This window comes from Anser anser, assembly GCF_964211835.1.
Source record: "Anser anser genome assembly, chromosome: 3".
Lineage (NCBI taxonomy): Eukaryota > Metazoa > Chordata > Aves > Anseriformes > Anatidae > Anser > Anser anser.
The window spans coordinates 85,790,643-85,818,188 of record NC_139722.1 but is presented as its reverse complement, the minus strand read 5'-3'; the positions used below and the strand labels follow the sequence as shown (position 1 = coordinate 85,818,188).

Below are 27,546 nucleotides of genomic sequence, written 5' to 3'. Positions count from 1 at the left end.
CTCCCCCTCCTCCTCCCCCCACCCCCCTCCTCCTCCTCCCGCCGCCCCCGGGCGCCTCCTCCGCCCGCCGGGCCCGGGCCGCGCCGGGGGAGGACGGGGAGCAGCGCCGCTGCCGCCGCCGCCGCCGCGGCCGGGCCCGTCCCCCTGCGCCTCCCCCGAGCACCATAGGCGGCTCCGGCAGCAAGATGTCCAACCGGGTGCTCTGCCGGGAGGCCAGCCACGCCGGCAGCTGGTACACAGCCTCAGGTACCGCCGTGAGTCAGCGCGCGGCGGCACCGGGCCGGGGGGGGGCTCCGGGGGGAGCCGGGGTGATGGGCGGCCTGAGGAAGGGAGGGAGGGGGGTGGCTGGTTGCGTGCTTTTTTGTTTTTTCTCTTCCAGGGAGCGAGGAGGTGTGAGGCGGCTGTGCGCGACGGGCTCCGAAGGGTTAGGGAGGAGATGCTGGCAGCGAAAGAGCGGAAGGTGGTGCTTTAGAGGGGGGAGCCCCGCGCGCTCCCTGAAGAAAATGGAAACCGGGGATAATGGCTTCGTGGCGGGCGTGTTTGGGAATAAACCTGGCTGCTTCTGGGGGCAGAGCCCTCCTCTGTAGGATGCGCGTTCGTGTTCCCACAGCTGCCGTGAAACTGATGTGCGAGGGGCAGTGTTTCCCTGGCCTGTGGGGTGGGGAGCGATACAAAACACTTCGGTGAGCAAGAGGCTGTCATAAAGAACGCTTCGAGCTCGGAGAATGGAGAGAGCTATGATTAAAAAGATGTATGCTTTCAGGATCCTAAACTGACACCTAGATGTGAAAAGCCATGCGCTTGGCTGCAGCAGTTGCAGTTTTCCGTTTCCTCCCCAAATTAATGAATGAGGTATGAAGCAAAACAAGCAAAAAATGGAAAGGGAAGTAAAGGAATACCCAGGGGAGGGTACTGCAGGAAGATGCAGACAGCGAGATAAGTAGCTGGGCTTCCAATGGTGGCTACGCAGGCTTGAGACAACAATGGAGGGGGACTGTTTTCCTTCTGAGCTTAATATTTGAAACAGAGCTGTTGTGCTCATTACACAGCCGGTCTCAAATCTGCATCCAGGGGCTTGTGATTACGGTTTTTCCAGTTGTCTAGAAAGGTAGGCAGTATTCTTTACAGCAAGTGAACAAAACCATGTCAAAGGTACATTTAAGTGTGTGCAAGGACATCAAAATGTTAAGGCTTTGTGGTAGAACTTTCAAGCTCCTTTGTGCTATTTGTATTGTCATTTATTAATATGGCAGAAAGTTGCCTTGCACAGTGGAATGGCTAAATGACCTAACGTACATTTTTGTAGTTTGTTTGGTACTGGACTTCATACCAAGATACTGCAAATAAAACAAGATCTCTAGTTTCTTCATAATTCATTTATGTAGCATAGGTACTGTGCTTTTTTCTTTTTTTTTCCTCCCCTATACTAATTCAGTGCATAGCTCTGTGAGACTGCCCCATGGGAAGTCTGTGTGACCTGTTTGGCCAGTACGACCTGTCTGTGATGGGACAGCCAGAAACATGTTGCTCTGGTTGCTTTTGGGCTGTCTTCTGGTTATTGCTCGTCGAGGAGGTGTGGGGTGGCTGCCCAGGCACCTCCATTGCAGGAAAACAGGAAAAAAAAAAAAAACAATATTAAACTGAATCATGTTGTAACTAGTTATGGTGACTGTACTTGTAACAGGGTAAATGGTGACTGCTGGGGTGCGTGTGGTTGGGGTGGGTGGTTAATGTTGCATAGGCTGGAGATTTGGGAGGTGTTATTTTCCTGTGTAGGGTTTTCCTTAAATGAGAAAACAGCTTTATGATGGCTCTTCCTCTAGAGCTATCACGTGCCATTTACACGGGGTATGTGAGAGCAGGAGTCCTCCCTGTTCAGCGAGGTAGGGACTGCCCGTTCTTTGCTGCTGGTGGACTCATTTTTGGGTGGCGTTTAGGGAGGGTCCATAAAAACTAAAGAGGGAACAAATGAGGACCAAGAGGGTATGTGTTCACCATAGACGTAATGTAGCATCCTGTATTTTAGACCAACATGGGCTTGTTTCTTCAACTTTACAGTCTGAGGAAAGTCTGAATTTTACCATGTGGTTTCAACCTACGTAGCTTCAAGGATGCAGCTGAGGCAGGGATTCGAGTTGGAGCTGTAATAGTTCTTGGGTGCATTCCTGTGATTCTCCAGGGACTATCTTGTCAAGTCTTCCTACCTACTCTCTTTGTGCTTACCATCTAGGCCCAGAAGTGATTTATGGGTTTTATATATAAACCCGTTAGCATTTAAGCTTCCCGTTTCCAGAAAACTGTTCTATTTCTATAGAGCTGAGCTTGCTTACACAGGACAAGCAGATGCTCTGGAAACCCTCATCCTACTACATACTTAAGATGACTGTATTAGCATTCTCTGCTTGTCCAAAAGGGCAATGAGAAACGTGATTCCTGAAGCACGTGTTCAAAATCGTTACATCTGAAAGCATTTTGAAGAGGCTGTGTGAGGATGACCTCAGTTAAATGGCAGCTCATCCAGAGGTGCCTGGTACCCGAGGGTGAAACTTCAACAAAACGTCCAGGGTGATGCTTGGAGTCCTGGGGTGGTTTTTTGTTGTTGTTTGTTTGTTTTTACTGCAAAAGTACAGCACCATTGCCATGCTTATAAAAACAAAACAAACAAAAACCCAACCAACTGTATCTGTAAGATCTGACTGGAAGTCCACTCTGGGAAAGAAGGACTTCAGTCAGCTGCAGAGGGGACCCTGGAAGCTGAGGGAGAGGAGGATGAAGGATAGATTCAAAACGAAAAACAGCTTTTGTGGCCAAAGGGTATCCTTGAACTGGGTTACCTGGCTCCAGGGGATGTGCTCCAGGAGCGGGAGCAGTATCAGAGGGGAAGCCACAACCGAGTAAGAGGGAGCCACTACTTTTCTTGGAGGCTGTACGCCATGTCTGTAGAAGGGTTTACAAGAAATACTGTTCCTTGTCTTTAGAGACTGATCGTTTCTGTGGGGCAGCAATTGCTTTGGCTGAAAAGAGGCTCTCGTTCCCCTTTCTATTTTCTCCAGCTATGGGATAGGCACTGCTGACCTGTTCTGCATTGGAAAACATAAACATGCACTGTGCTCTAGTGAGAATACATCACCTAATTATATGATGCTAATAAACTTCTCAGAGCCAGTGAGACTGGCTGCGTAATTATGCACACCCAGACACATCTACGTGTTAGCATGTCATGACTTACTGGAAGTAAACAACTTTGTTACAAGAGGGAAGGTGACGGCCCAGGTAGAAGACATTACTGACCTCCATTTGTTGATGAAGTTGCAGGAGGCTTTGTAGTGATGGTATCACTTAGCTTCCCGTGTGTTCTTCATAATGCCTTGTCGTAAAGGAAAACTTGCTTTGTAAGTTTCTGCAGTTGAGGATGTTGGTAGTCTTGGTTGAATTTTTCAGACCTTCTCTTGTAGAAAGAACTCTTGGTGTGGGGAAGTTCGTGTTCATTCCACATCAGTCTGTGTAGCATGGTAAAGGGCTTCAGATGTGGGCCTGCGGAGGTCAGCTTGGTCAGACAATTAGACGTGTTGTTCCTCCTTAGCAGCAGCGAAAATGGGAAGCTCTACAGGTAAGCTTCCAAGCTGAAATAGTGTTATGACTGTTGCTGATAGTAGGCTACTGGTCTAAATAACCTATTTTCTCACTTGCAGGCTTTGAGCCATTTGTTTGCTTTAAAAAAAAAGGTTTAAAATGTTATGTGGCAGGCTACTGCTTCTCTGGCATAGCAACCTGGTGTATGGGAGCTGCTAAAAACACTTGCAGAAACGAGAGAGGCATACTCTGGAAATGATCAACCTGTTGCACTGATCTCACATAGATTATTTCTTAAAATATCATTGCTCTGTGGTGAAAAATATTACACTGATTTATTTTTGGAAGAGAATCCTGCTGGGTTAATTCAACCACCTATCATCCAGACCTCTTGAGAAATTGATTTTGACCAGCAGGGGGAAGGAGAAGATTAAGGACAACATGAAACAAAAATGGTATAATTTTCCATGGCTTCAAATTTGGGACAGATGCATTCCTAGATACAAAAGGAGCAGCTAAAGTATAACAGGCATGGCACGCTGCCCTGAATACAGGCTATTTGCAGGACAGGGTGTGGATGCTCTCTCTCGATTTACTCCTTCCAGCGAGTAGGTGCTGTAAGCATTGAGCCAGTTCTGTGTGGAAGCGGTCCACGCATTGAAGAAATAAGAATAAATATTAGCGTGTGTATCCACCTAGCTTTTCTCCTTACTCTGTGCACAGCACGCCATTACAAGTGAGATATCGCACGTTAGGGTGCTTAACGTGCTCTGTTCTCTGGCAGCTGGCTTGCCTTGCCTGCCTCCTGGAGGCGCTGATCAAGTGCTATAGCGCTCCGTAGTAGTGTTGGATGAGTCCTGTCTCAGCCTTTCCCCCATCAGTGGCATGCTGATACAGACAAACACCAAGGATTTTAGCAAGCAATTCCAAATCACACGAGCAAAATCCAACTGAGTGTGTGAATAACAATACTACACGAGCTGAAATTGGCCCTGTAAGGCGAGTTTGTCATTGCGTTAGGTATGGTTTATTCCCCTGGTCTCCATGACTAAACCTTAGTGGTCAGAGGTGTGCTTTCTGGTAGCCTGGGCCAAGTCCTTTGACCTCAGAGGAACTCAATTTCCATATGCTTATCGATGCAAACATCAGTCTGTAATCAATTAGTAATTGCTGTGCTGGCTTGAAAGGCCGTTGCATTTACTGTTTTCCAGAGTATTTGGTGTGATGAGCCAAGCAAATGTTCTGTCTCCACACAGATGTTTGAAGAGAGGTTAAACCTCATGGTAGTCGTTACTGCTGCCCTGGCGTATGAGCCCCAAAGGAGGCAGAATACACAATATGCAATAGGTATACAATACCTCCTGCTCCGGTAGAGCCGCTATCCTCTCACCAGGCATGCTGCCCACAATTTCAGGGTGAACGCTGCTGCTGGGATGTCTTTTGCTGACCCTCAGAGTTGCGGCATCCTACCTCAGCTCAGCGCAGAGACCTTCCTTTGTACTGTGTTGGATCTGAGTCTCCGCAGTCGTACAAGTGGCTGGAAGTAAAGAATGTGAGCAGCCTTGTGTGTTGGACTATGAACACAGATGTAGGAAGGGCATCAAGGAAGATGGACACTATTTCATACAAGTTTTTTGGAAGTCCTTACCTCCTGTGTGCCAGGAGCCCTGGCATATTCCCACAAATTGGAATAACTCATCAATAACTCATCAATTCATAAACGTAATGTAGAAGTAATTCATTGCCATGGTGTTTGTGAATGGTCTTGAATGAGTGGATCCAGGAAAATAAATACAAAATACACATGAGGGTCACTGAAATGAGAGGGAGTAGCGACCTGTTGTGAGAATTAGTGAAAGGAGCTTTGTGCAGGAGCAAGGTGATTAATTCATTGATCACAAAATTGTAATGTTGTGATATTAACTGGAGCATTTCAAATACAGCCAAGCACAAGCGTTCTTACCTTACAGTCTGTGAACAACTAACTGCACTGTCTTGCAAATGTATAAATTATTTGCTTTGCAAGGTTAAATACTAAGCATGATGTTCTTCTTCATTTGGCCTTCTGTTTTTTTTAGAAATCACGTTGAAAGTGCGTCATTGCTTTATCTTTTACAAATCGATCAAGGAACACAACATTAATATGCAGACTGTATTATTCGACGTTGTATACTGCAAAAGTATACCAAAATAAATTAAAATACAATTTCCGGGCTATTGTTTCTGGATGAGTCACTTAAATACACTTGGAACCAAGACACTCCAAGTAAAGAATGTGGATTCAATTTTTACAGTGCAACTGAAATTGAAAAAGAGCTTTACATTTGGTGTGCTCCCAGTGGTGTTAAATTAGGCCTGCAAGTATCACCTAGCGAATACTTTCACAAATTCAGATTACATTTAGCACCTAAGCGTTTTCTCATTAGAGCCCAAATCACTTTGATGGAGCTACAAAGCAGAAGGGCATTTGTTTGGATCTCCGAATGGCGTAACTGGAAAGGTAGGAAGGTATTTCATGAAGCTATGGAGGTGCGTGTTGGCCAGTGCTCATAACGGATGGATGTAGCGTTTGACTATTTATTTCCCAATAGCTTTCAGCAAAGGAAATTGAAGAGCTAGTGGAATACAGGAAAACTGGGACAGGCTAGTGGGAACTGCCACCAAAGCAGATTTCCATGTTTTGTTACAGCTTCAGCTTTATTTTCCCTTGTTCAAGCATTACCTGCTGTTTTATGTTCTTCTTGCAATGTTTATAATAGGAGTTTCTGTAGCCTGAGTGTAATCTTCATTTGTATCTTAATGTTTTCTTTTTCAGTTCTGTAGTTTGCGTAAGTAAACTTCTGCTTTGCTTTTAGGCTGATAGCACTGTTTCATCAGCATTCAGTATTGGAAGAGTCTATATGGTAGCAGCAGAGAATGTGCTCATCAACATGAATCGTTGAAAATCATTTTCTATTCCTGACAAATCCTAGTCTTTGTACATACAAAGCTTGCGCTCTCTTTATTCAAGGATTTGGCCTTTGTTGCAGTTTAGAAACTGCAACAGTTTATTTAAAAAAAAAAAAAGTTGTTTTTTTCAAGTGGGGCCTGTGTTCCCTAAAACCACCATTGTATTTTCTTCAGTTTTAACTACGATGATAAACTTGTTAGCCTTCTGTAATGTTTTAGATTGGAGTTTGCCTGCCAAGTCAATTAAATGTTATTTATTCCTCTTCAAAGTTGAGGAGACAGGAGTTCCTGTAGTTTCAGTGATGAAAGTAATGTGTGCTAGCCCTGCAAGGTTTTGCTATTACTTACCTTCATTTTTCTAACACCCTACAATACCGAAGACTTAACAAGTATATCTGCTGTGATATCTATTAAAAGTACTCTTAAGCCGTAGACTTTCTCATCTATGGGTAAAGGTAATGCAAAGATGTGAGGAGTAAAGTGCAGAAAAAACTGTTGGTTCCTGTAGAGTAGCAGATAATTAGATGAGGAACAGCTGGAAGTGTATAAGCTGGGGACAGGGTCTGCATTTTGGTTATTCACCGTTTTCTGAAAACAAAGCACAGAACATTAAAAAAAAAAAAAAAAAGGGAATTACTGTTGTTGTGCTCCACCACTGCTTGCCTTGCTGCAAGTGCTTGTACATGCAACTGGGAGAGATTTGAGCAGGTTTCCCAGGTTGCTGCTCAGAATTTTGGTTGAGCTTTTTGCTCGTCCAACAAAAGCAGCATTCACTGAGAATGATGGTTCAGAGCAAGCACCGCGTCTGGTCTGTCAAGCTGGACAGGTAGGTTTTGCACTGCTCTGGCCACAGCAGCCACCATTACCAAGCTTCCAGTGTACCGCATTGACACGTGACGTATGAGTGCTTCAGTCTCATCCAACAAGGTGAGCTTGGCTGTGGGGAGGATGTTCTAGTTTGGCTTAACCCACAAAGCGTGTACTGTGACAGCTGTAAATCGAGGTGATGAACTGAAGCGTGTGACTGCCAGGTGTCTTTGATTCATTGGATAACACTGGCATGTATTTAGCATGGAAGGATTCCTTCTTGCTTACTGTAGTGGACAATGTTGATTGTAAAAACAATGTGTTTTTGGCAGGAAATTTGAACAAAATGTGTCTGTAACTGTCTCCATAAATTTCTCTGGTGGAGACTTGGTCTGTACTTGCAATAATTCTTGATTTGGCATAACTTCTGCCAGTTTACTAAACAAAACAGGGTGTGAAATATCCACAGATAATCTCAGTATTCTTTAGCTAACAAGCCTGTATTTATACCCAATGTCATAGGATTGAAATCAGGTCATAATATTATGTTTCAGTGAAGCTTGTACGATAGATGAAGCAACAAAATACATCAATGGAAGGTCTTCTATTATAGTATTAATGCTAAAGCTACAGTATAAATGCCGATGCCTAAAAGTTGACTCTGCATGGGAGTAGTATCCACTGAGGCTTTCTATCCTACTAACCTTTTTTTTTTAAAAAAAAAAAAAGTGGTGCTCAGTCTGCTGCTTTCCTCAAGCTGGGCTTTCCACCTACTGCTAAAGAGGCAGGGACCTCTCCTGTGTTCCACCGCTGCGATAGGTTAGGTAGGCAGCACTATTCCTTCTCCCTGCTTGTCAGCTTAGGAGCTAACTACTTCACTTGTCTCAGGAACTGTTTGCAAAGGCTTTATTCTAGTTCAACTGAAATGTGCACGTGAATAAAACTTAGTGCTCTTCATGAGGAAGCTATTCATCTCCTTTAATATAATTCCATATGGCAGAGCATACCTACTGTGATAATGTGGGTTTGTTTATATTGTATATATTTAATTCAAATATTTTGGCTTCTGCCTTAAGCACTGTCATGTTTGATAAATTAGAAGTAAAACCTCTCCAAGCGCTTCAAGTTGATGCTACCAGTTGCTTTTTGTCCCTGGGCAATTTGGTAACAAGAAAATGCCAGTGTTAGGATATCCCCCTTGAAATATTTGTAAGAACAGGAAGCCGCAGGTAGGCTGTGGTCCTGCCTGTTAACGTGAGGTCTGTTGGGGTGCTGGGGGTTGTTGGGTTGGGTTTAGCTAAAAGGTCAGATGGATATCTTGTACTCTCTGTTCTGCCTCTGTGTTAGTCCTTTGGAGAAAGAGATTTGATTACTTATTTATACTAACTAAAAAATGAACTAACAACGCCGGACAAAAAAAGCGTATCTGCTCATATGGAAACTTGCATTAAGGATCTAAAAAGGCACCGTAAAGTTTCAGTGAAGGGGAAGAAATCTGAAAGCAGATTTGTTACCTGGTCTTTAAGTAAATCCTGACAGAAGTTTCATCCCTTGGGTTATACAGATTTGTTAGCTATTTTATTGCCTCTAGAAAAAAAATGTTAGTTTGTCATTCTGTCTGTACTCACAGACTAAGCAACCCGGGCATCATACTCTCCTACGTCTTCTTACTACGCTGTAACATCACAAGCTTTGGCCTGCTTTGAACACTCATAAGGGATTTTAGAAAATTACCAGAAATTCTGCACTTGGTCTTTAAACTGTTCACAGAGTTACCTGATTTGTCTTAAAGATAAATCGCCTTAACTGCCTTCTTAATCAAAAATAGCTGCTCGAGAAGGAGCAGAGGAAGCCACATACTGCCTGGCTCAGGGAGAGTCCCGGGTCCGCCTGGGGCTGTCCCAAAGGTTCTGGCATTTCTGCTCTTGGGCTGCCACTGGACCTTTGTCAGGGAGAATGGGGAAGATGGGGCAGTTTAAGTTTCTGGTTAACGGATGTTTGGAAAAGTTGTCTCCTAAAGGGCTTTTTTCAGAAAGTACTTGTATGTATTTTGGGAGAATTAGAAAGTCTTTTTTTTTTTTTGTGAAGTTATTAGTGTCTTCCCTGTTAAATGTATGACAGTAGTGATGACTCTGTAATAGAGTACTGCATTGTTAGTCCCCTAGTAGCTTGGAAAGAAGATGGAAATAGATCTATTTATTTTTCATTTCCCCAACAGCTTCCATTTTCTAAGTTGTCACTATCCTTATCTCTATTGCATGTCTCTGCTGCTTGTAATTTCCCCAAGCAACAGGAGCAGTAGAACAAAATTGATGTTTTTGTTTTTTTTTACGTTTTCATTGTTTCACAAAGTTACTGTATTACAGCAGTGACAGTGGCTAATCAATGCTGCTTTTTTATTGCCATGTGTATTGGGTTTATATGGTCAAGTTTTGGTAGCAGAGGGCTGTAGGTGTGGCTGCTGTGAAAAGAGTCCAGCAGGTGCCCCGTTAGATAGGGGCCAGCTCCAAAAGGGACCCACCGCTGGACAGAGCCGAGCCAATAAATGATGTTGTTCGCACCTCTGTGAGAGCAGATTTAGGAAAGGGGGGGAAAAAACCTGCTGCACAACAGCAGCAGGGAGAGTGAGGATGAAAACCAGCCCTGCAGACCCCCAAGTCAGTGCAGCAGGAGGGCAGGAGGTGCTCCAGGCAGGCAGCAGCAGTTCCCCTGGGGCCTGTGGCAAGGCCCCTGGTGGAGCAGGCTGTCCCCCTGCAGCCCATGGGTCCCACACGGAGCAGATCTCCACGCTGCAGCCCGTGGAGGAGCCCCCGGTGGAGCAGGTGGATGTGGCCTGGAGGAGGCTGCGGCCCATGGAGAGCCCCCGCAGGAGCAGGCCCCGGGCCGGAGCTGCAGCCCGTGGAGAGGAGCCCACGCAGGAGCAGGGGTCTGGGGGGAGCTGCTGCCCACCCCTGGGGGACCCGTGCTGGAGCAGTTTGCTCCTGGGGGATGGACCCCGTGGTACGGAGCCATGTGGGAGCAGTTCTTGAAGAGCTGCTGCCTGTGGGCAGCCCCCGCAGGCTCAGTTCGGGAAGGACGGCATCCCGTGGGAGGGACCCACGGGGAGCAGGGGCAGAGAGGGACCGTGAAGGAGAGGTGGAGATAAAGCTTCAGGGACTGACCACAGCCCCCATTCCCCTCCACTGCTCAGGGGGAGGATACAGAAGAGGGTGAATGAGGGGAGAGTGTTTTTAGGTAGAATTTGATCACTGCTCTAGCTTGTTAGTAATAGGTAATAAACTACATTAATTTCCCTATGCTGAGTCAGTTCTGCCCATGATAATAACTGTTGAGTGATCTCCCTGTCCTTATCTCAACCCTTGAGCCCTTTTCATTGTATTTTCTCCCTGTTTCCCTTTGAGGAGGGGGAGTGAGAGGGCAGTTATGGTGGAGCTTGGCTGCCCAGCTGGTAAAACCACTACACCATGTTAAAGCTGTAGGCAGCATCTGAGGCATTTGAAGCAATTGTTGGTACAGGGGAACAGCGTTGCACCTTCTACATGTAAGTGTTCACCTTCTGCCTGTATGCAAGTATATTCTTTGCAACCACAAAGGAAGGTCCTGCCCTTCCCCATGAAATGGTTGAATTTAAATTTGCTAGGAAAAAAAAAAAGTGGCTTTGATTTCTTTCTCCCCTTCATCCCTCAGCTTTCCAGAGGAAGCTTCTCAGCTTCATCACTGAGGAGTGACTGGCTGGCTTCTGCAGAAGCTGCCATCTTTGCTAAGTTCTGTGGAGCCATAGGCAGCTGTTTAGACAGCTGTCAACTGGAGATCTGGTCCGTTTGGAATACGGCTGTGAAATAGTTTCAGGAATTTAAATTGATTTTTTTTTTTTCCTGGCAGTTGGTGGCCTTACACCTGCATGGGGAAGATGTATGTGGTACACGGTGGAGGAAAAGCAGCTTACTGTGTCATGAATTACACACAAACTCTGCTGACATAGAGTTCTGCCAAAAGCACAGAGTGAACTGAAAGAAGTCTTTTTTTTTTTTCCTCTTTGCTCATAATAACCTATAACAATAGCAGGTTAATGATTTTTACTTGGAGATTTTTATATTCTTCATATTAAAGAAAGTTGTGCTGTACCTACCAGACTTGCTTCTTCAGAAGTAGTTTATGTCAAAAAGTTTTCTTTGTAATGAAAGATACTAAAAATGTGCCTCTTGATGTTGTATTTCTAGAAGGCCTTTTTATTCTCCATTCAACTAGCTGACAAGTGACACTTGCTATTTGTTGAGGTACAGGATTTAGGAAACAAAATGTTGAATACTGGGTTGACTGATTACCCAAGCTAATGTTTCCAGGAATATATGTACTTGTAGTATATGATGAGTGATCAGAAGTGGTTATGGAATTAGTATTAGCATGGTATTTTCTCACTTTAGCTGTCTTCTGTGTATTTACAGTTTTCCAGGTTACAGTATGTAAAGTATGCCATCTTTCCATATTGGCCTCTCTTGGCAAACGTTGTCTTGACTTTTTACTTCTGAATTTTGGGAATGTTAGCCTCCCTTTTGAGTTCAGTAGGCACCCTTTCTAATGATGTGCATCTCTCCAGACAGCAAGAAACAATGAGGGTTTGTTATGGATAGGTAATAAATGATCTTCAAAGCCTAGCAGGTTAAAGCTTTTCTAGTGTGAACTTAAACGTTATGTGCGTGTTGGTTTTTACACTTTTTTTGTTTTTAAGGTTGAAATAAGGGGTTAGAAGTTGAGGATGACTTTAAATCTGTTGGACTGTATTTGTTAATTTTGGAGGTTTTTTTTTTTAAGGCTTCAGTATTTCCTTGTCTCTTCATAGGACCCCAGCTGAATGCACAACTAGAAGGCTGGCTTTCTCAAGTACAGTCCACAAAGAGACCTGCTAGAGCCATTATTGCACCGTAAGTTTGAAGTTTATTTTTGGTGTATATGTATGAGTTGAGTTGTTAAACAGTTGCATATTCAGAGTGATTTCTGAGAATGGGTGAAGACTTGCCTGTAACTGAAAGGGATGTTGTGTGGTTTCTAAATATTTTGAATCTGCAGTGGAAGTGGCATACATCTGTGCACATTTTGGTATATGATTAATTTCCTCTTACAGGTGCTTGGAAGACATACTGTTTCCCTAGTGGCCCACTAAGACAGGTGGAATGGCAGCCTAAGATGACAACTCTTTCAATGCACTTGTAGTACAGAACTGCTATGCATGTTAAAAACAAACAAAAAAAAGGCAACAAAAAGAAGACAACTTTGCAAAGCTTATCAGCTGTAGTGAAACATTATTCAGCAATCCAAAATGGTTTGCTTTTGCGTTTCAGTGTTTTAAGTTTCTGTTTATTTTTGGTCCACAGGAGAAACAGGGGCCATCTAAATTATCTAGATAGAATTAAATTTAATGACAGTAGTTGAGATGTATAAGAAAAGTATGTTTGTTATTCCAGTTTATTATGAGTAGGAAGGAAATGCTAGAAAAAGTACCTTAATTAACTTCTTGTTTTTCCTGTCGTAACACAGTGTTAACATAATGGCAGAAGTATTCCATAATAGTATTGAGTCGGTGGAAGGAATTGTCCCAGGTCTGCCTTAGTCTTTGTTGCAGAAATATCTGTAAAGAGGTCTTTCAACTGTGGGTTGGGTAACTTGGGTTCTTTTTCCAGAACTGCTGGATATCTTTCTATGGTCTTGCCACAGTGCTTCATTCACCCATGCCTTTCTTGTGAAGTGGGATGGAGCTAATAACATTTTGTGAAAGACTTAAAAAGCTTGCAGCAGAGGGAGCCTTTCAGAAGGCTCTGTTGGCATTGTCAAATAATTTACCTTGCTGATTCACTAGATCTCAGTTGTTGTTTTTGTACCTAGTGTGTACAATAGTACTGTTTTGAAGTAAAATCCAGGAGTAGTTTTGAGGATGACTTGCTCCAGGTATCATCTGTGTATGTACATGCACGCATACATACAAATACAAAATCCTCCAGTGATGCCAATGGGGAGTGTGCATCTTCAAACATCCGGCATGTCCCAGGACTTGTGGCACACATCGTTTTCAGTGTCATTCTCTAAAAACATAGTCTGGAAAGCTCAAGTTGAGCTGTTGCAAGGTGCTGCTGAGCAATCATGCTACCACCTGGCCTGGGACCTTGGACAGTGGATGTTCTCTGGAATTAATGCTTTTAGCAGCTCAGCCGGAATTTTTTTTCCTGTTTTTAAGTGTCTTAAAATGGATCTTAAGTTTTGGATGTTGTCTTTGAAATGAGTAGTCAGAATAATTACAGGTGTTTCTGGAACAGAGTAGTAACATGAGGCAAAGTCTCTAGGTGAGAATGATAGGAAATGATAAGAGCATGTGTCCTGTTCTCTGCAGTAAAAACTGCAGTGCTGCATTCGACTCCTTCCTATGTGCCCATTTATTCTGTTGCTGAGGTGCTCTTTGTTGACAGAACATTTCTATACTCTGTTTACGTGTTTTAACACGTAGTGTGTTTTTGCCAGACCCGTCTACTGTCCTTATTCAGTCACCAGAGCGTGGTTAGGAGAGCTTTCTCCAACAGCTTGCTGTTACCATGTCTTATGGCTGCGCTCTTAGGATTGCTGTGAGCTTCTGGTAGTATGCGATTGTGTCGTCTGCCCACTAGTATCTTTTACAATTAAGGAAAGGTACTTCGATCAGGAAGCTGACATACTAATCACTGCCAGTTATTTAACGAATATATCCCATGTACAGGACTGCAACAGTGCTTTCCAGCTCTTCCATGAATTGCTTTTTCAATCATTCTTGTTTGGGAATAAAGACGTTAACATTTAATAATAGTTTAAACATTATATATGTTGTACAAAATGTTAACACATTAAATATTGATTTGTAGCCATGCAGGATATACCTATTGTGGATCTTGTGCAGCCCATGCTTACAAACAAGTGGATCCTAATATTACGTAAGTATTGCAGTTTTTCTTTAGAAAGCTTAAGATGATTCTTAATGCAGTTTTTTTGTTGTTTTTATACCTTGAAGTACTAAATTATTTTTTTTTACTCTTTTTAGTCTTTTATATATCTATTACTCCTCTTTCACCTTGTAAATGCTCAGTTTGATTAGATCTTACAAAAGAAAAATATTTTGCAGTATTTTTGAAGAAGAAAATGTAAAGTGATATTTTCAAAAATTCTTGAGAATTGTTGGCAACTACTTTGGAAGGGAGGGGTTAAAGGTCTTCTTTTAGAAAATAATAACACACAATTTACTTTGATGCTCCATTGCTTTTATAAAAGCCTGAGCCTTTTTTATTTAACTGGTTGCAGGGTGTCTTTGTTTCTATTTTGTGGTTTGTTTGTTTGTTTTTTGTGGGAGGTTTGTTTGTTTTTAAGTATAAAAATATTTGATCAAAATTCTGCATTGGTTTTTCAGTGCAGGATTATGGGCTGAATGCTACCAGGATTCTCTTCTGCTGTGGAGAAAAAGTGACCATTGTGTGTATATAATATTTGAAGTCAGTGAAAGATACTTGTAATAATTTTAAATGGACTTCTGTTATTAATAGCATCACAGTTTAAAAATAAAACCCCCAAATTAAAACAAAACAAAAACCCACTGTAGCCTGTGCCTGCCTCTGAAAATACCAAGTCATTTATTCTAGAAAGAAATAAAATTCTTACATATTTGGACTGCAACATTTTTTAAAAATGTCTCCAGTATTTACTTGGAGTATGTATTTGGCAGTGTTATCATAAAAACTGGCTGTGTTTATCAGTTGTTTATGAGATAACATGTAATACTCCCCAAAGACAGTGTTTTGTATACATTCTAAGCTATTGTAAACAAAGTGAAGATAACTTACAGTGTGACAGAGAACTGGTTTCTCTAAAACTTTCAGACTGAGTTGCATTCCTCAGGTTCAGTGACACAGTGAGTTGACTGAACTTTCTGGATCATTTGCTGGTTTATTGCTTTGAATGTTTAGAATTTGGCAGAGTATAATTAATCTTTCAGCCAAAGTTTTGAACACTTGGATTTTTTGTTTGTATGAGCACTGTCAACAGCTTTAGTATTTTAATATCGATTACTATAACATTCCACATGCAAGCGGAAAAAAATCTCTGAATGTATCCCATCGCTTTAGTTGAATACAGAAACAACATCTTAGGATCTTGATTTGGAAGAAGTTGCATTTCCTGTAGAATTTTTTAAAGTCTTGTGGCAGGAGAACTCTAACATCTAATCAAGAGCCGTGAACTGATGACTTCATGAAATGATATGATGATGATGGGTGAAAGCTTCCAGTAACAGCTAATGCTATGAAAGTGTGGGTCCAAATCCCTGTTGTTAAGGCAACAGCTGGGTAAATACAGCCTTTGGGAATAGCCTTACTTCAAGTTTTACCAAATTCCAATTTAAGCCAATCAAATAAATAAGTGAAAGGCTCTATAAAGATGACAAATCTCTAATCCTCATTTTGGGGGTACATGCCTGTAGTTGTTGACAGTGATGTGTAACTGGAGGTTGAGATGGTCCGTGGCAAGAAACCAAAAATCTATTGTAAGGGGCTACAATTCAGCCTTAAAGTGAGTCTACTCAATGGCTAGTGGATTAGTGCCCTCTGATATGTAACTTGTTTAAGAGGCTTAAGGCTACGTGAAGCATCATTGAACTGATCTCAAATCATTTCTCAGATACTGAGCAAGGCTGGGTCATTGATTGATCCGTGGTCTCATGCACAGTAGAGAATAACTCTACCATTAACCACCAGGTAACTGCTGAAACTATCACTTTGTATGTCAGCGTTTTTCTTAAATTTGTTGCTCTAAACCAGGTCTCCGTGCAATTGCTGTTGTCTAAATTCTGGGCTTTTTTGTTAATCGTTGTAGCCGAAAAATTTTCATTCTTGGGCCTTCCCATCACGTGCCCCTTTCCCGATGTGCACTTTCCAGTGTGGACATTTATAGAACACCTCTGTATGATCTCCGAATTGACCAAAAGAGTAAGTGCCTAATGAAGCTTACGTGTTGTAGACTGCTGAGGCTTTAGTACTAACTGTGGCAGTGCGGTGCTGAGGACCCTCGCATTGTTGGGCACGTCATTGCTTTTATGTGGCATACAAATGTAAAACTTTTTACTCCAATGAAAGCTAACTTCTGGAAGATCCTGGTGGTTGCAGGCATTGCTATATTAAAATCTGAATGTGTCTTTTGCTCCTGCATGTAAAGAACTATCAGTCTCTGCTTATCTTTCCTGTTATGAGTGTGCGCCCGTTGGCAAATGATCTTTAAAAGGGATCTCAAAATTAAAAAGTGTTACATTTGAGTAATAGCCCCCTACACACCTGCTCAACCATTCTGCACAGTATTGTCTGCAAAGAAGATAGCACTTGAGTTGGCTTGAGTTTATTTCTAATAATGGAACAACAAGCTGGCTGTATTTGGATGCACTGTTGCATGACTTTTTGTAAAAAGTAGTGGAGTACTTTTAGAGAACTAAAACCGTTAGTCCATGAAACACCAATCTTCCAGACTAAGCTTAAAACTGCAATGAAGATGATCTTGATGTTTTAATATTCATGTATTTCAAGGCATACTTAAATAATACACTAGCTTTTTCAGAAGAGCTAATTAGCCAAATTTGTGTTGCTATTTCATTACGGCTGTGATGAATCAAGCTAGTTCAGGCTTTCTGCACAGTGCCTGCAGAAATTACCGTAGGTAACAAATGTTTCAGTTTTTGTAGAACTTCATGGAATGGAGAACAAAGCAGAGCCCTACATCAAACTGTTCATCAAGTAGACTGTTCTCCAATGCAGAGATCACTCTGTTTGCATTTCACCAAGTGCACTTAAGAGAAGAAAAGATAACCTATAGGTGCGAATTACTTAGTCAATTTTTGCTGTCTCTAGACCTCATAGTTCAGTTAATGGTAAATTTGATTAAATAGCAATATGTCCAGTAATGACTCAGCTGGTCACCTCTTTTTGAAACATTATGACGTAGTTTGGGAAAATAAGAATTAAATGATTAGACCGACGCATGTGTATCATCAAATGTTTTATTTTGTTGTTTAGATTTTGTATCATAACTGAAAATCTTCCTGCATACTAACAAGGCCACTGATTAAACACACTTATTTGTGAATTGAGTAAGCTATGTTTGTGTCTCTGACTTAATCAGTTTCGGATTAAAACTACGTTAAAAAAAAAAAGTGGTTTATGTTGACAACTCTTGGAGGCAGGTAATTTGATTTAATGGACTTGGTTTTGATAATGATGCACTGTATTTTGCTTTTTATGTCTGGGGGTAAAAATAACTATTTTGATTCATTTCAGTTTATGGAGAATTGTGGAAGACTGGAATGTTTGAGCGTATGTCTCTACAGACAGATGAAGATGAACACAGTATTGAAATGCATTTGCCTTATACTGCTAAAGCCATGGAAAGGTACTCGGGCTAATTACTACTTGTCCAAGAATGAGCAGTAGGTGCATTAAAATGCAGTTGAAACATTGAAGGTACAGTAGGAAGAAATAATACCCTTTATAGGGATTTTCTTACTGCAGTCCCTCATCCCCCAGTAAAAAATTTGGGGGGAAGGGCTCAGAGATGCAGATTTGTTGCAGTAATAGAAACTGTGAGTTGAACAAACTCTTGAATAATGAAATTGGAACACCAATTATTAAAGAGTTTATAGGTTTATATTGACTTAATGGAGTTCGTATTAGACATTCTTACAGGACTCTTTCTGAATAGCTGATTTTTTTTTCCTTTTTGCAAGGCATTTCTGAAAATTTCAAATACTAATGGGTGTTTCCTGTGCAAGTTTAAATTTGTTTGGAACATTGATATCAGGGGTCTGTCTACAACTGCTATTTCAGATGAGTACTTTGGGAAAAAAATATACGATTATTAAAAGTAATGTTTTTTTCAATCTTTTTTTTCCTGTCTTATTCTACTGTTCTTCTATGGCATTTTAAATTTCTGCTGGAGTATCAATATACATATCTGGCTGCCATCTTGAGCATTTTCATAGCTCCTGGAAAAGTACCCAACATCTGTGCAGCACTTACACAGAGAGAATTTCATTGTTTATTAATTGGTTTCACTGTGTCTTTTCTTTTTTTGTTGACCTGGTGTTTTCACCTTGCAGCAAAAATAGATGCTGTTCTGGGGAGGGAGTTGTTTTGTGAAATTGAAGTAATTTCAAGCTTTAAAACAACTTCGTAGTATGATCTTATCAAATTAACTCTATTTTTAGTTCAGTAGTGACCTTTTAAATCATTCTGCCATTTGTTAGCAAGCCCTAAAAAACCTTAAGATGCCAGTTAAATTACAACCTTTTTTTCTTTTGCTTGTAAGCCATAAGGATGAGTTTACTATTATTCCTGTGTTGGTCGGAGCACTGAGTGAGACAAAAGAGCAGGAATTTGGAAAACTCTTCAGTAAATACCTAGCTGATCCTAGTAACCTCTTTGTGGTTTCTTCTGACTTTTGCCATTGGGGTAAGTTTCACATCTCTTCATTATAGTAGTACGATGAATATTTTTTAGTTATTTTTAAAGAATGTCTTTTGTATAAAGTATTTTAATTTCTTGTAAATGTATCTTTGAAACTTAAGCACCGTTGTAAAGCTTAAAAAAAAGGATATCTTTTAAATTTGGAACAATAGATAAAAAATAATGTAACGTCTTTTCAGTATAGTGGAGGAAAGAAGTGGTGAAGGTGTATGGTTTATAAGCATCTCTTCACTGTTGCAATAAAATGTCTGAAGTTTCTTGCCTTTTTTTTTTTTTACGCTTAAGCATCTCAATGGAATTTGCAAAACTAACTAGGTAAAAAGTCACTGGACATGGCAACATCCCCCTTTGCTGGAAATAAGTTTTGTATGTTTTATTGCTGGGTAAGATAGCAAATGGAGTATTTATGCCAGTTCACCAGAGTTATCCCAGTTCATCTTGGTGGCAGAACTTCCAGAAGCCTTGACTTCTGTCCTTCTGCTTTAATGCTTTGTTTTCCTTTTAAGTGTGACAATAACTGGAAAAGGAACTGCTTCAGAAACATATGTTTGATATTACACAACAGACCTTCTTCTCTTTTTCTCATGGTCATCTTTGGTCACTTTATGTAATTAAGTTCATATTTTACTCATCTTTGAACTGTGGAATAGCTGGAGCTATATAAGAATGACCTGCGCTCTGTTGTGGCTAATGAACCATCTAGAACTGTTAATTGAATTATCATGAACTTTTTCCTTTAATCTTTATTTACAGTGGGTATTGTGCAAACACAAGTAGCTTGACTCCAGGGTTGACTTCTGTCTAAAGAGGGATAGTAAAAAAAAATACTGCTTTACTTGTTAATTTATAGAATTGGAGTCCAAGGCATTAACAGGTAATTAATAAGTGGTACTGCAGTGTCAGTTCTACATAGTAGGTTTTTCTTTTCAAGTACAGCTGCCCTTCCCATGTAGTTTTTTTACTTCACTTCTGGGCTGCTACTTTGATGATTGCCCTAGAATTTCCTCAGTGGAAGGAACTAAGAAGTATGAAATAAATGAGGATTACTACTTACAGATGTTATAGTTTCAATTACTTTGTAAGTACTAGGGAGTGTTTTAGCTACAATTTTTCCCTTTTTTATTTTATACATGATTTTTGTTTCAAGGTCAGAGGTTCCGTTACAGTTACTATGATGAATCCCAAGGAGAAATTTATAGATCCATTGAGCACCTAGATAAAATGGTAAGTTTTCAGATTTGGTGGAACTAACTAACAAATTTCTCCTGTACTTTACATTACTTTGAACACTTTAGAAATTTCTCTAACAAAGTATTGCAGATTAGCGATTTTTATCAAATGTGTACTTTTCCTTTGCTTACCAGAAAAAGAACTTAGCTGTTGTTTTTAGCTAATATCTTCTGTTTTACTGAGTGTGCACAGTCTATTGTGGGTATAATCTAGTAAACATCACTTGAGAATAAATGCATGTTCACCTACTTAAAATCCCCTAGTGTAACTAAATTCCTGTCCATGCACCTTCTTATGTTTATGGGAAGCAATTAAAATTATTAATTGAGTATTGTGGTAGTTCAGACTTGATAGCTATGATAGCTGCATATTGAAAGAGCATCGTCATTATGTCAATGGTTTCAGCATCGTTCATTTTGAAGAGGAAAGGCTGTAGGGGGTTGTGCTAGTTAGGAAAATGGAAGTCCCTGTTTCCTTGGGTGTAGTCTTACCCACCTTCTACTCTGTAGTAGGTGGTGGGGAAAAGTACTAGACTCTTTGTTCAAGGTTTGGCAAAGGACTGGAGGGAATGCTAAGTACACAAAAGAGCATGATGCCAATTTTGTTGCATTTTCTTTGCAATCAATCACAGGAGCCAAGGATTTTTTTTAAATGAAAAAACAATTGTTAATTTTCAAAACTATATTTAAGCTACAGAAAAGAAGCAATTCTTCTGGAAACAAATGGCTTTAAAATTCAACTAAAAAATATCAGATAATTTCTGCAACTTTTGTATATCTCTTGGAAGAGACAGCTGTTGTTATTTAGGGCATGTTTGTTTATTATCTCCTCCTCTTCATGCCCTTCCCCCCCCTTCCCCCACTTGTCTTGAAGGAATAAAATAATAAATCTGTTGGAGAAATCTCTGGAATTTTTTGCTTTCTGTATCTATATTAACATCCTTGGTTTTCACCACTCATTGCTGGAATGGAAACAGAATAATTTGCCTTTGTTCTACTTAACGGCATTTTTAATAATTCCCATTCTCAGTTGAGAGGTTTCTCTTTGTTATGAAGACGAGTGTTTTTGCAGAGTCCCAGAATTTGCAGCTCTGCTTGTTTTGTAGGAGAGCAGATTAAGGTGCATTAACAAACATTGGTTTCCCCTTGCTAATCTCTGCACTGAAAGCTTGTAGGAGGACTGGACTTTGGCATTTAATTACTCTTGGTGAATACATTGCTTTGTGTTAATTCTTACCTTTTGTAGTTACTCAGCCAACAGGAAATGACACTTTTTGTAACACTGCTGAAAAGGATGCCTACTGTACGTGGTTTACTAACTCTAAAAGTACTTTTTTTTTCAGTCTTGAGTTTAATTTGAAAACTAAACATGCTGCATGGCAATAAACTTTTTTTTTCTGTTGGCTAATATCATGTATATGTGAATGTATGATTCCACATCCAGACTTCGTGCAGAGCAGGCTAGGCTTGTGGTGGGTTTTGGAAATTTCTTTCTAGCAGTATTATGTGATCTTTGGGACGTCAGGCACAATGCCACAAAGATCTCCCTGTAATGTTCTGCCAGCGTTTTCGAGGAGTTCGTTCAATGTTATGTGCCTTGCTCAGCTACCTCCTGTTTCCTTAGATGAATGTTAAATTTTTCTAATGTGATATGGCATACTAAAGAGGCTCATATTGTTATAACCACCAGGCTTCTCCAAAGAGAAAGTAATGTAAATCCCGTTATGAGGGGACAACAGTCTCTTAGTGAGATCAGGCCGTAAGTGCATATGTGTGGTTTTCCTAGCTTGTGCATAAGCAGCACTAAAGCAACATGAAACATTCTGGGCATTGAAGATTAGGTAATCTGTTACCACTGTAAGAAATTTCATTTGCTGTAATTTTATTTAGAGCCCTTAGACTCAAGCATAAAATATACGGAGTAGTAAATATTGCTGGGGAAACGTCAGTTTCTCCATGGCAACTCTTACTGCGGCCACGCTGTTGCCCTGGAGGTGCCTCAGTGCACCCTGCAGCGTGACCACTGCCAGGGGTACACGTCCCCCTGATTAATAGGGGGACCTTGGGGAAGAATCCTCAAATGAAGAGCTGCAATGAGGCAGCTGATGCACAACGCTCTTTGTAAATCACAGCCTGATACCTGCCAACTTCTTAAAGAAGAGCTGGGGAGTATTCCTTAATAGATCACTGAGGAGTAATTATTCGTTGATTATGGCTAGCCAGAAAATGCAGACTGAGCACTTCAATCTGCTCTGCCAGACTGCTCATTTTATATCTAGTTGTGAAACCTTATACCTCGCTCGAGGCAGTGGGAGGTTTTTCTTTCCCTGAATACTGAAAGGGGAAGGGACACGGGGGAGGATAAGGCAAAGAGCTGTGCAGAAGCAGTGCGCAGCCTGGCTGGCTTTTGAGGTGGCTCCAATGAAATGCTGCACTCTGGAGGTTTCTGTGGTGTCACTCCAGTGCGTTAGCACCTTCCACGGTGCTCCAGCCCAGGAGGAAATTTTAGCTTGGGCATCATGCAAGACCATGACTTTCTGCCTGGGTGCCAAGCCTTCCGTTCTTTACTGTGTCCAGCCAGTGATCTTCCTTTTGCTTGTTTATCTCCTGGTCCTAGTGATTCATGCGTGCAAGGAGAGTTGGACTGACTAGTGCTGAACCCAAGTCTGTTCCCAGTTCCAGAAGTGTGCTACTAGTATTTTGGCTCTTGTTTTTAAGTGTGAAGAAGCAGCTGAGGTAACTGGTTGCAAACTTAAACTTCTACAATCCTTTGACTGGTTTATAGCCTGCGGGGGCTGTCTTTTGAGTTTGTTTTGTCAACTGGTAGATACTTGGTCCTGTAGGGATCATTTTTGTAGACTGTAAGTGCTTTTAATTATATGACATGCAGTATGCTAGGATATTGCGGATTCCATTTACAATGTCTGGTTAACTGAGATATGCTGTTGCTGTGGGGTGCCATAATAACCATACGATAAGCTACAGAACTGTGTCATAGTTTGCATCTTTATCATGTGATTTATTTTTTGTCATACATTTTGATACAGCTGGACGTGATTCAGAACAGTTACGTTGAATGCTGGTAATTTCTGACTAGCTTCATACTTCTTTCCGGAATAAACAAAACACAACCTGACAGAACTATTTCCTTTGTTCTCAAAATCATTTTAGACTGAGAAACAACCTTGGGAATCTTTGCTGCTCTGCCGCAATTTTAAAATTGGAAATATATGGTAGTTCCTTACAGCTGAATGCTGACAGGATAATACCAATTTCCTATGGCTTTTCTCAAATCTGTGGTGTATGGAGTTCGGATGATATTTGCTGGGATGAACTGTGTAGCTCTAAATGTTCTGCAGTGCTGATTTGTGCATTGAAATAAGCTTACAAGGCATTCCGATAAATCCATGTCCATTCACTTGAGGCAAATGCTCAAATGCATATGCACAGTGTGTTCTGGTGACTTACGGCTATAATATAAGCCCCTCAATTGAGCAGCCATTCCTTTTTTTAAAAAGTCACAGGAGTGTTTACTAATGGATAAAATATGTTCTTACGAGCTGTTTGGTATCTGACGAAGTGCCTTATGCATGTTTGCTCTCACTTGAGAATACAGATGAGATTTTGGTTCCGCTTTCTCTAGCTGTGTATTGACATGTGCTGTTTACAAGTAAATGTATGGTTCAAAAACATGCTTCTTAAACGTCTTAGAAATGCAATGATGTCTGTGTAATCACTGCTAGTCAGAGAATAGCTACCTGTATTTTTTGGCACTCGTTCAGGTTCTGTAGGTCTGGAGTGAGTAACAGCTGTAATTACCAGCCAGGGGTCCAAACATCCGCTCCACGACCCTGGAAGAACTGAACTCTTGCCAGCAATTGGTCAGCATAGTTTGGTTTATTTTTTCCATAAAATTGATCTCTTTATGAAATCATCCAATGTCTGTTTTTAGTTAAAACTACACAAAGGTGGTGGTTATGGTTGGTGTTATCTAATCCTCCCGGACTCTCTCGGGAATCTGTAGCTCCTCCGTGCTAAGCTGTGATCCCGTCTGAATAATTGGCGTATCTGCCAGATCAGCCGACACCCTTGCAGAGTATTTGAGAGGTTTCACTCCTGAGGTGGAGACTTCAGACTGACTGCTTCCTGTATCACGATTTCTCCTTTTATCACCTACACTTTCCTAAAAGCAGGGGAAGGGGTTGGGACAATCAGAGAATGAGAAGAAGCCTTTGGAGAAATTCCCTCTGATCTTGCTTTCTAATATTAGACTTCCTATTGTTCCCATGCAAAGTGTATGGTTTTTTCCAGTCTGAGGAAAACCTCTGTTTCTTCAACTACATGCAAGAGGCACAGCTATGTGTCGTACTGAATTAGTAAGTGTCTGGGGCTCATTTACCTGGTGAAGGGAATTAATCGTCTTCAGAGGAAGGAAATACAGCAGAGAATGGAGGCTAATAAAGCTAAAATAGCAAAGCCATGATGAAACCCAGACAATAATTAAGTTAGACCTGCTTTAAACTACTTTAATAGTATTGGATTTGCTAGGTGGGGATAGAGCAAGAATAGTCTGTATCTGCAGTTGCAGGTTTCTTTTTGCCTTTTGAGAATGCAAATGTTTGTATGCGTGGAAAGCTTTATTTTGCATACAAGTGTTGGCTTTGACAATATAACTAACTCCGTGGGATCATGGGTCTCACTAAGATGGAAAAAAAAGCATGTCTAGATGTGATGGCCTCATGTAATGTGGAGGCATCGTCTCCTGGCTCGTAGGGTTCTGTTGTGCACCGTTGTGTTTAGAGATGTTCTGCATCTGCTTTTTATGCTCCGAGCGGATGACCAGCCTGTGCACAGATCAACTGCCTTGAATGCTTGATGTGCCTAGGGTACGTTGCACTTGGTATGTGCTTGAATTGCACGTGTATATTGATGATTTGTCTAGGGTGTTTGGATATCCGTAAGTCTGAGGCAAGTGCTCTGTCATGAATGCTGTTAACAGGGAGAAGAGATGGAGGAAAGCTGCTTTCTGCTTTGCTCTTTTAGTAAACTTGTTATTGCAGTGCAAAATCCTATGAAAGCAGGGCATCCTTGGAGGTGGGGGTCATCTAGTCTGTGGGAGCAGCTTTTTTAACATGAGTTTCATTGATGTCTGCAAGGATAGCTTCACAGATCTTTGGATCACTGACAGCTTTGGAAGAGCTTCTGCACTTTTTGCTTGTTAGGAGGTGGCAACAAGAAGACCACAAGCTAGACTCTCACATGCTGGGATTCCCTTGATACCCTTGTTAGAACATAGAGGGTTTTTACTTCTCAAGTACTCTATGTTGTCGTAAGTAGGTGATGCATAAACACCTGCTTAGGCATGTGTGAAGTAATCATGGCTATCAATTCTCTTCCAGGGTATGAACATTATAGAGCAACTAGATCCTGTATCTTTTAGCAATTACTTGAAGAAATACCATAATACAATATGTGGAAGACATCCTATTGGTGTATTATTAAATGTAAGTAATTTTTGATCTGTTACAAAGCACAACCTCTAGCAAAATGTTTGCATATTTGTTTTAAATGTAATATTGCTGGAGTATTCCTTAGCCCTGAAGTGGCAAGTATTGAATGAAATTATTTTTCCCAAGTGTTCTCAGTTTGGTTTCTAATTTCCTTGTCTTGCACATAGACAAATGTTCTTACAAGGGCAAAGGTTTTCAGTTGCCTGAGGGAGATGAGGTACCGTGTTCGTTTTGAATTTCAGTGAAATAGTCATTCACTTTCTCGTGGCACTTAAAACAAAATCCATCTCCATGAAGAAGTACGTACTTCTATAAATCAATACTTAGAAACATACTTTATATATTTTTTCAGTATTGCTATTAGCTAGCCATCGTGAATGCCTTGTGATGTGTGACAGCATTTTTGAGTTTCTGCAAATATGATCAGAAATTGCCTCTAAGTATGAGTGCAGTGCATTGTTAACCCATAAATTTATGGCAATTAGAGTTCAGATTAACTGGTACTTTCTAGCTATCGTATTCTGCTTTGGTGATGCAGTACAGGCATAAACCTGGCTTAACTTATTTATTTAAATTGGGTCACAGTTGCTTTACTGATGGAGTGCTGCAGATTTATCATATTGCTTGAGTGAATCTCCACTATTTTTAATGTAAATTAAGTCTAAAACATGAGGCATGTTAACCTTTTTATGGGGGAAAACGTAATTCACTGGAAATCTGTGAAGAACAGGAAGAGGACTCTTCTAAAGTAAGGCCTATAAAAGTTTATATGAGCAATATCAGTATTGGGGATGCATGTAGCAAAACTCAGTACTATGGCTTAACTCTACATAAATATCCAATTCTAAACCTCAAATAATGATTAGTTTTGCAATTAATCTCAGCTAAACTGTTCATCTCTGTTTTCACACTTAATATACTTGATACATTCTTTTTCCTTAATGGAGAAAAATGCTGTCTAAGAAGTGTTAATAGTGGTATTTTGTTCTGGTTATATCTGTTTCTGTGTGCATTCCCCACAGATCCTCTGGAAAGCATGCTTTTAGTTCTGTTCTGAACAATTGTTTAGTATTGCTTAATATAGCTGCATAGATATACCTAGTGTGGTATGGGAACATCTGTGGATGCAACAGCACAGAAATGCTTTAGCTCCACAAGTTACTCAGAGGTTCGTTTTCTTAAGGGAGTGTGCAAGAACTCCCAGGGGGCTAGTGGGAGGACTGAGATCTAGAAAATGTCATGAATTATTTCACTGATCCTTTTTTTTTTTAACTCTCCTCAGGCTATCAACGAGCTCCAGAAGAATGGAATGAATATGAGCTTTTCATTTTTGAATTATGCTCAGTCAAGCCAGTGTCGAAACTGGCAAGACAGCTCAGTGAGTTATGCAGCTGGAGCACTTATGGTCCACTGAACCTCTGAATGCTCAGGGATGGCACCTGCACACACTCTGTATACGGGGTCCCAGCCTAGCCCTTACAAAGATACAGTCCCTGGTCTTTGGGTATACTGAAACCTCAAACTAATAGAACTTTCTTCTTTTCTAGTAGGTGTAGTCCTTCCTTAGTTTCAACTCATTTAAAAATGCTTTCTTGTTTAGGACAATGGAAGGAAGGCTGGTATCAAAACATTGTGGGTTGTTTTTTTTTTTTTAGAAAAGGTAATGGCTATGAAGGTATGGTGGCAGACAGTCCTTACAAATGCAACATGTAAAGCATTTACCATATCCTAAATTTGCACTCTTTGCAGACCTGTGCACATGTACTCAGCTTTCAGAATAGTTTTGCAAGTTGTAAATGGAAAAAGGGGTGGAAGCTTTTTAATAAAAGAAAAAAGGAAAACAATGCATTTATAAATGATCCTGTATTAGAATATAATAAAACTCCAGTATAGTCAGTTACTACCCGTGATGTACAACAGATATCTTCTATTTTAGTTGCTAATAAAGGGCTACACAAACCAAAA

The 27,546-nt window shown here is 40.8% G+C and overlaps 1 protein-coding gene across 1 annotated transcript; it reads left to right on the top strand.

The window, feature by feature from the left end:
- Positions 1-29: 29 nt before the first annotated feature.
- Positions 30-27,546, top strand: MEMO1 (mediator of cell motility 1). The gene is made up of 9 exons (XM_083832597.1): positions 30-246; positions 12,170-12,251; positions 14,214-14,282; positions 16,210-16,322; positions 17,658-17,769; positions 18,685-18,827; positions 19,990-20,066; positions 25,471-25,575; positions 26,864-27,546. The coding sequence occupies exons 1-9, from the start codon at positions 186-188 to the stop codon at positions 26,993-26,995; spliced, it is 894 nt and encodes a 297-aa protein (XP_083688723.1). The 5' UTR covers positions 30-185; the 3' UTR covers positions 26,996-27,546.

What these genes read in the sequence shown, in the direction of transcription:
- MEMO1 (XM_083832597.1), top strand. Translation starts at nt 186, where the DNA reads ATGTCCAACCGGGTGCTCTGCCGGGAGGCCAGCCACGCCGGCAGCTGG. An exon ending in TTCTGACTTTTGCCATTGGG is followed by an intron (nt 18,828 to 19,989) that starts GTAAGTTTCACA and finishes TTTTGTTTCAAG; the next exon opens with GTCAGAGGTTCCGTTACAGT. An exon ending in CTATTGGTGTATTATTAAAT is followed by an intron (nt 25,576 to 26,863) that starts GTAAGTAATTTT and finishes AACTCTCCTCAG; the next exon opens with GCTATCAACGAGCTCCAGAA.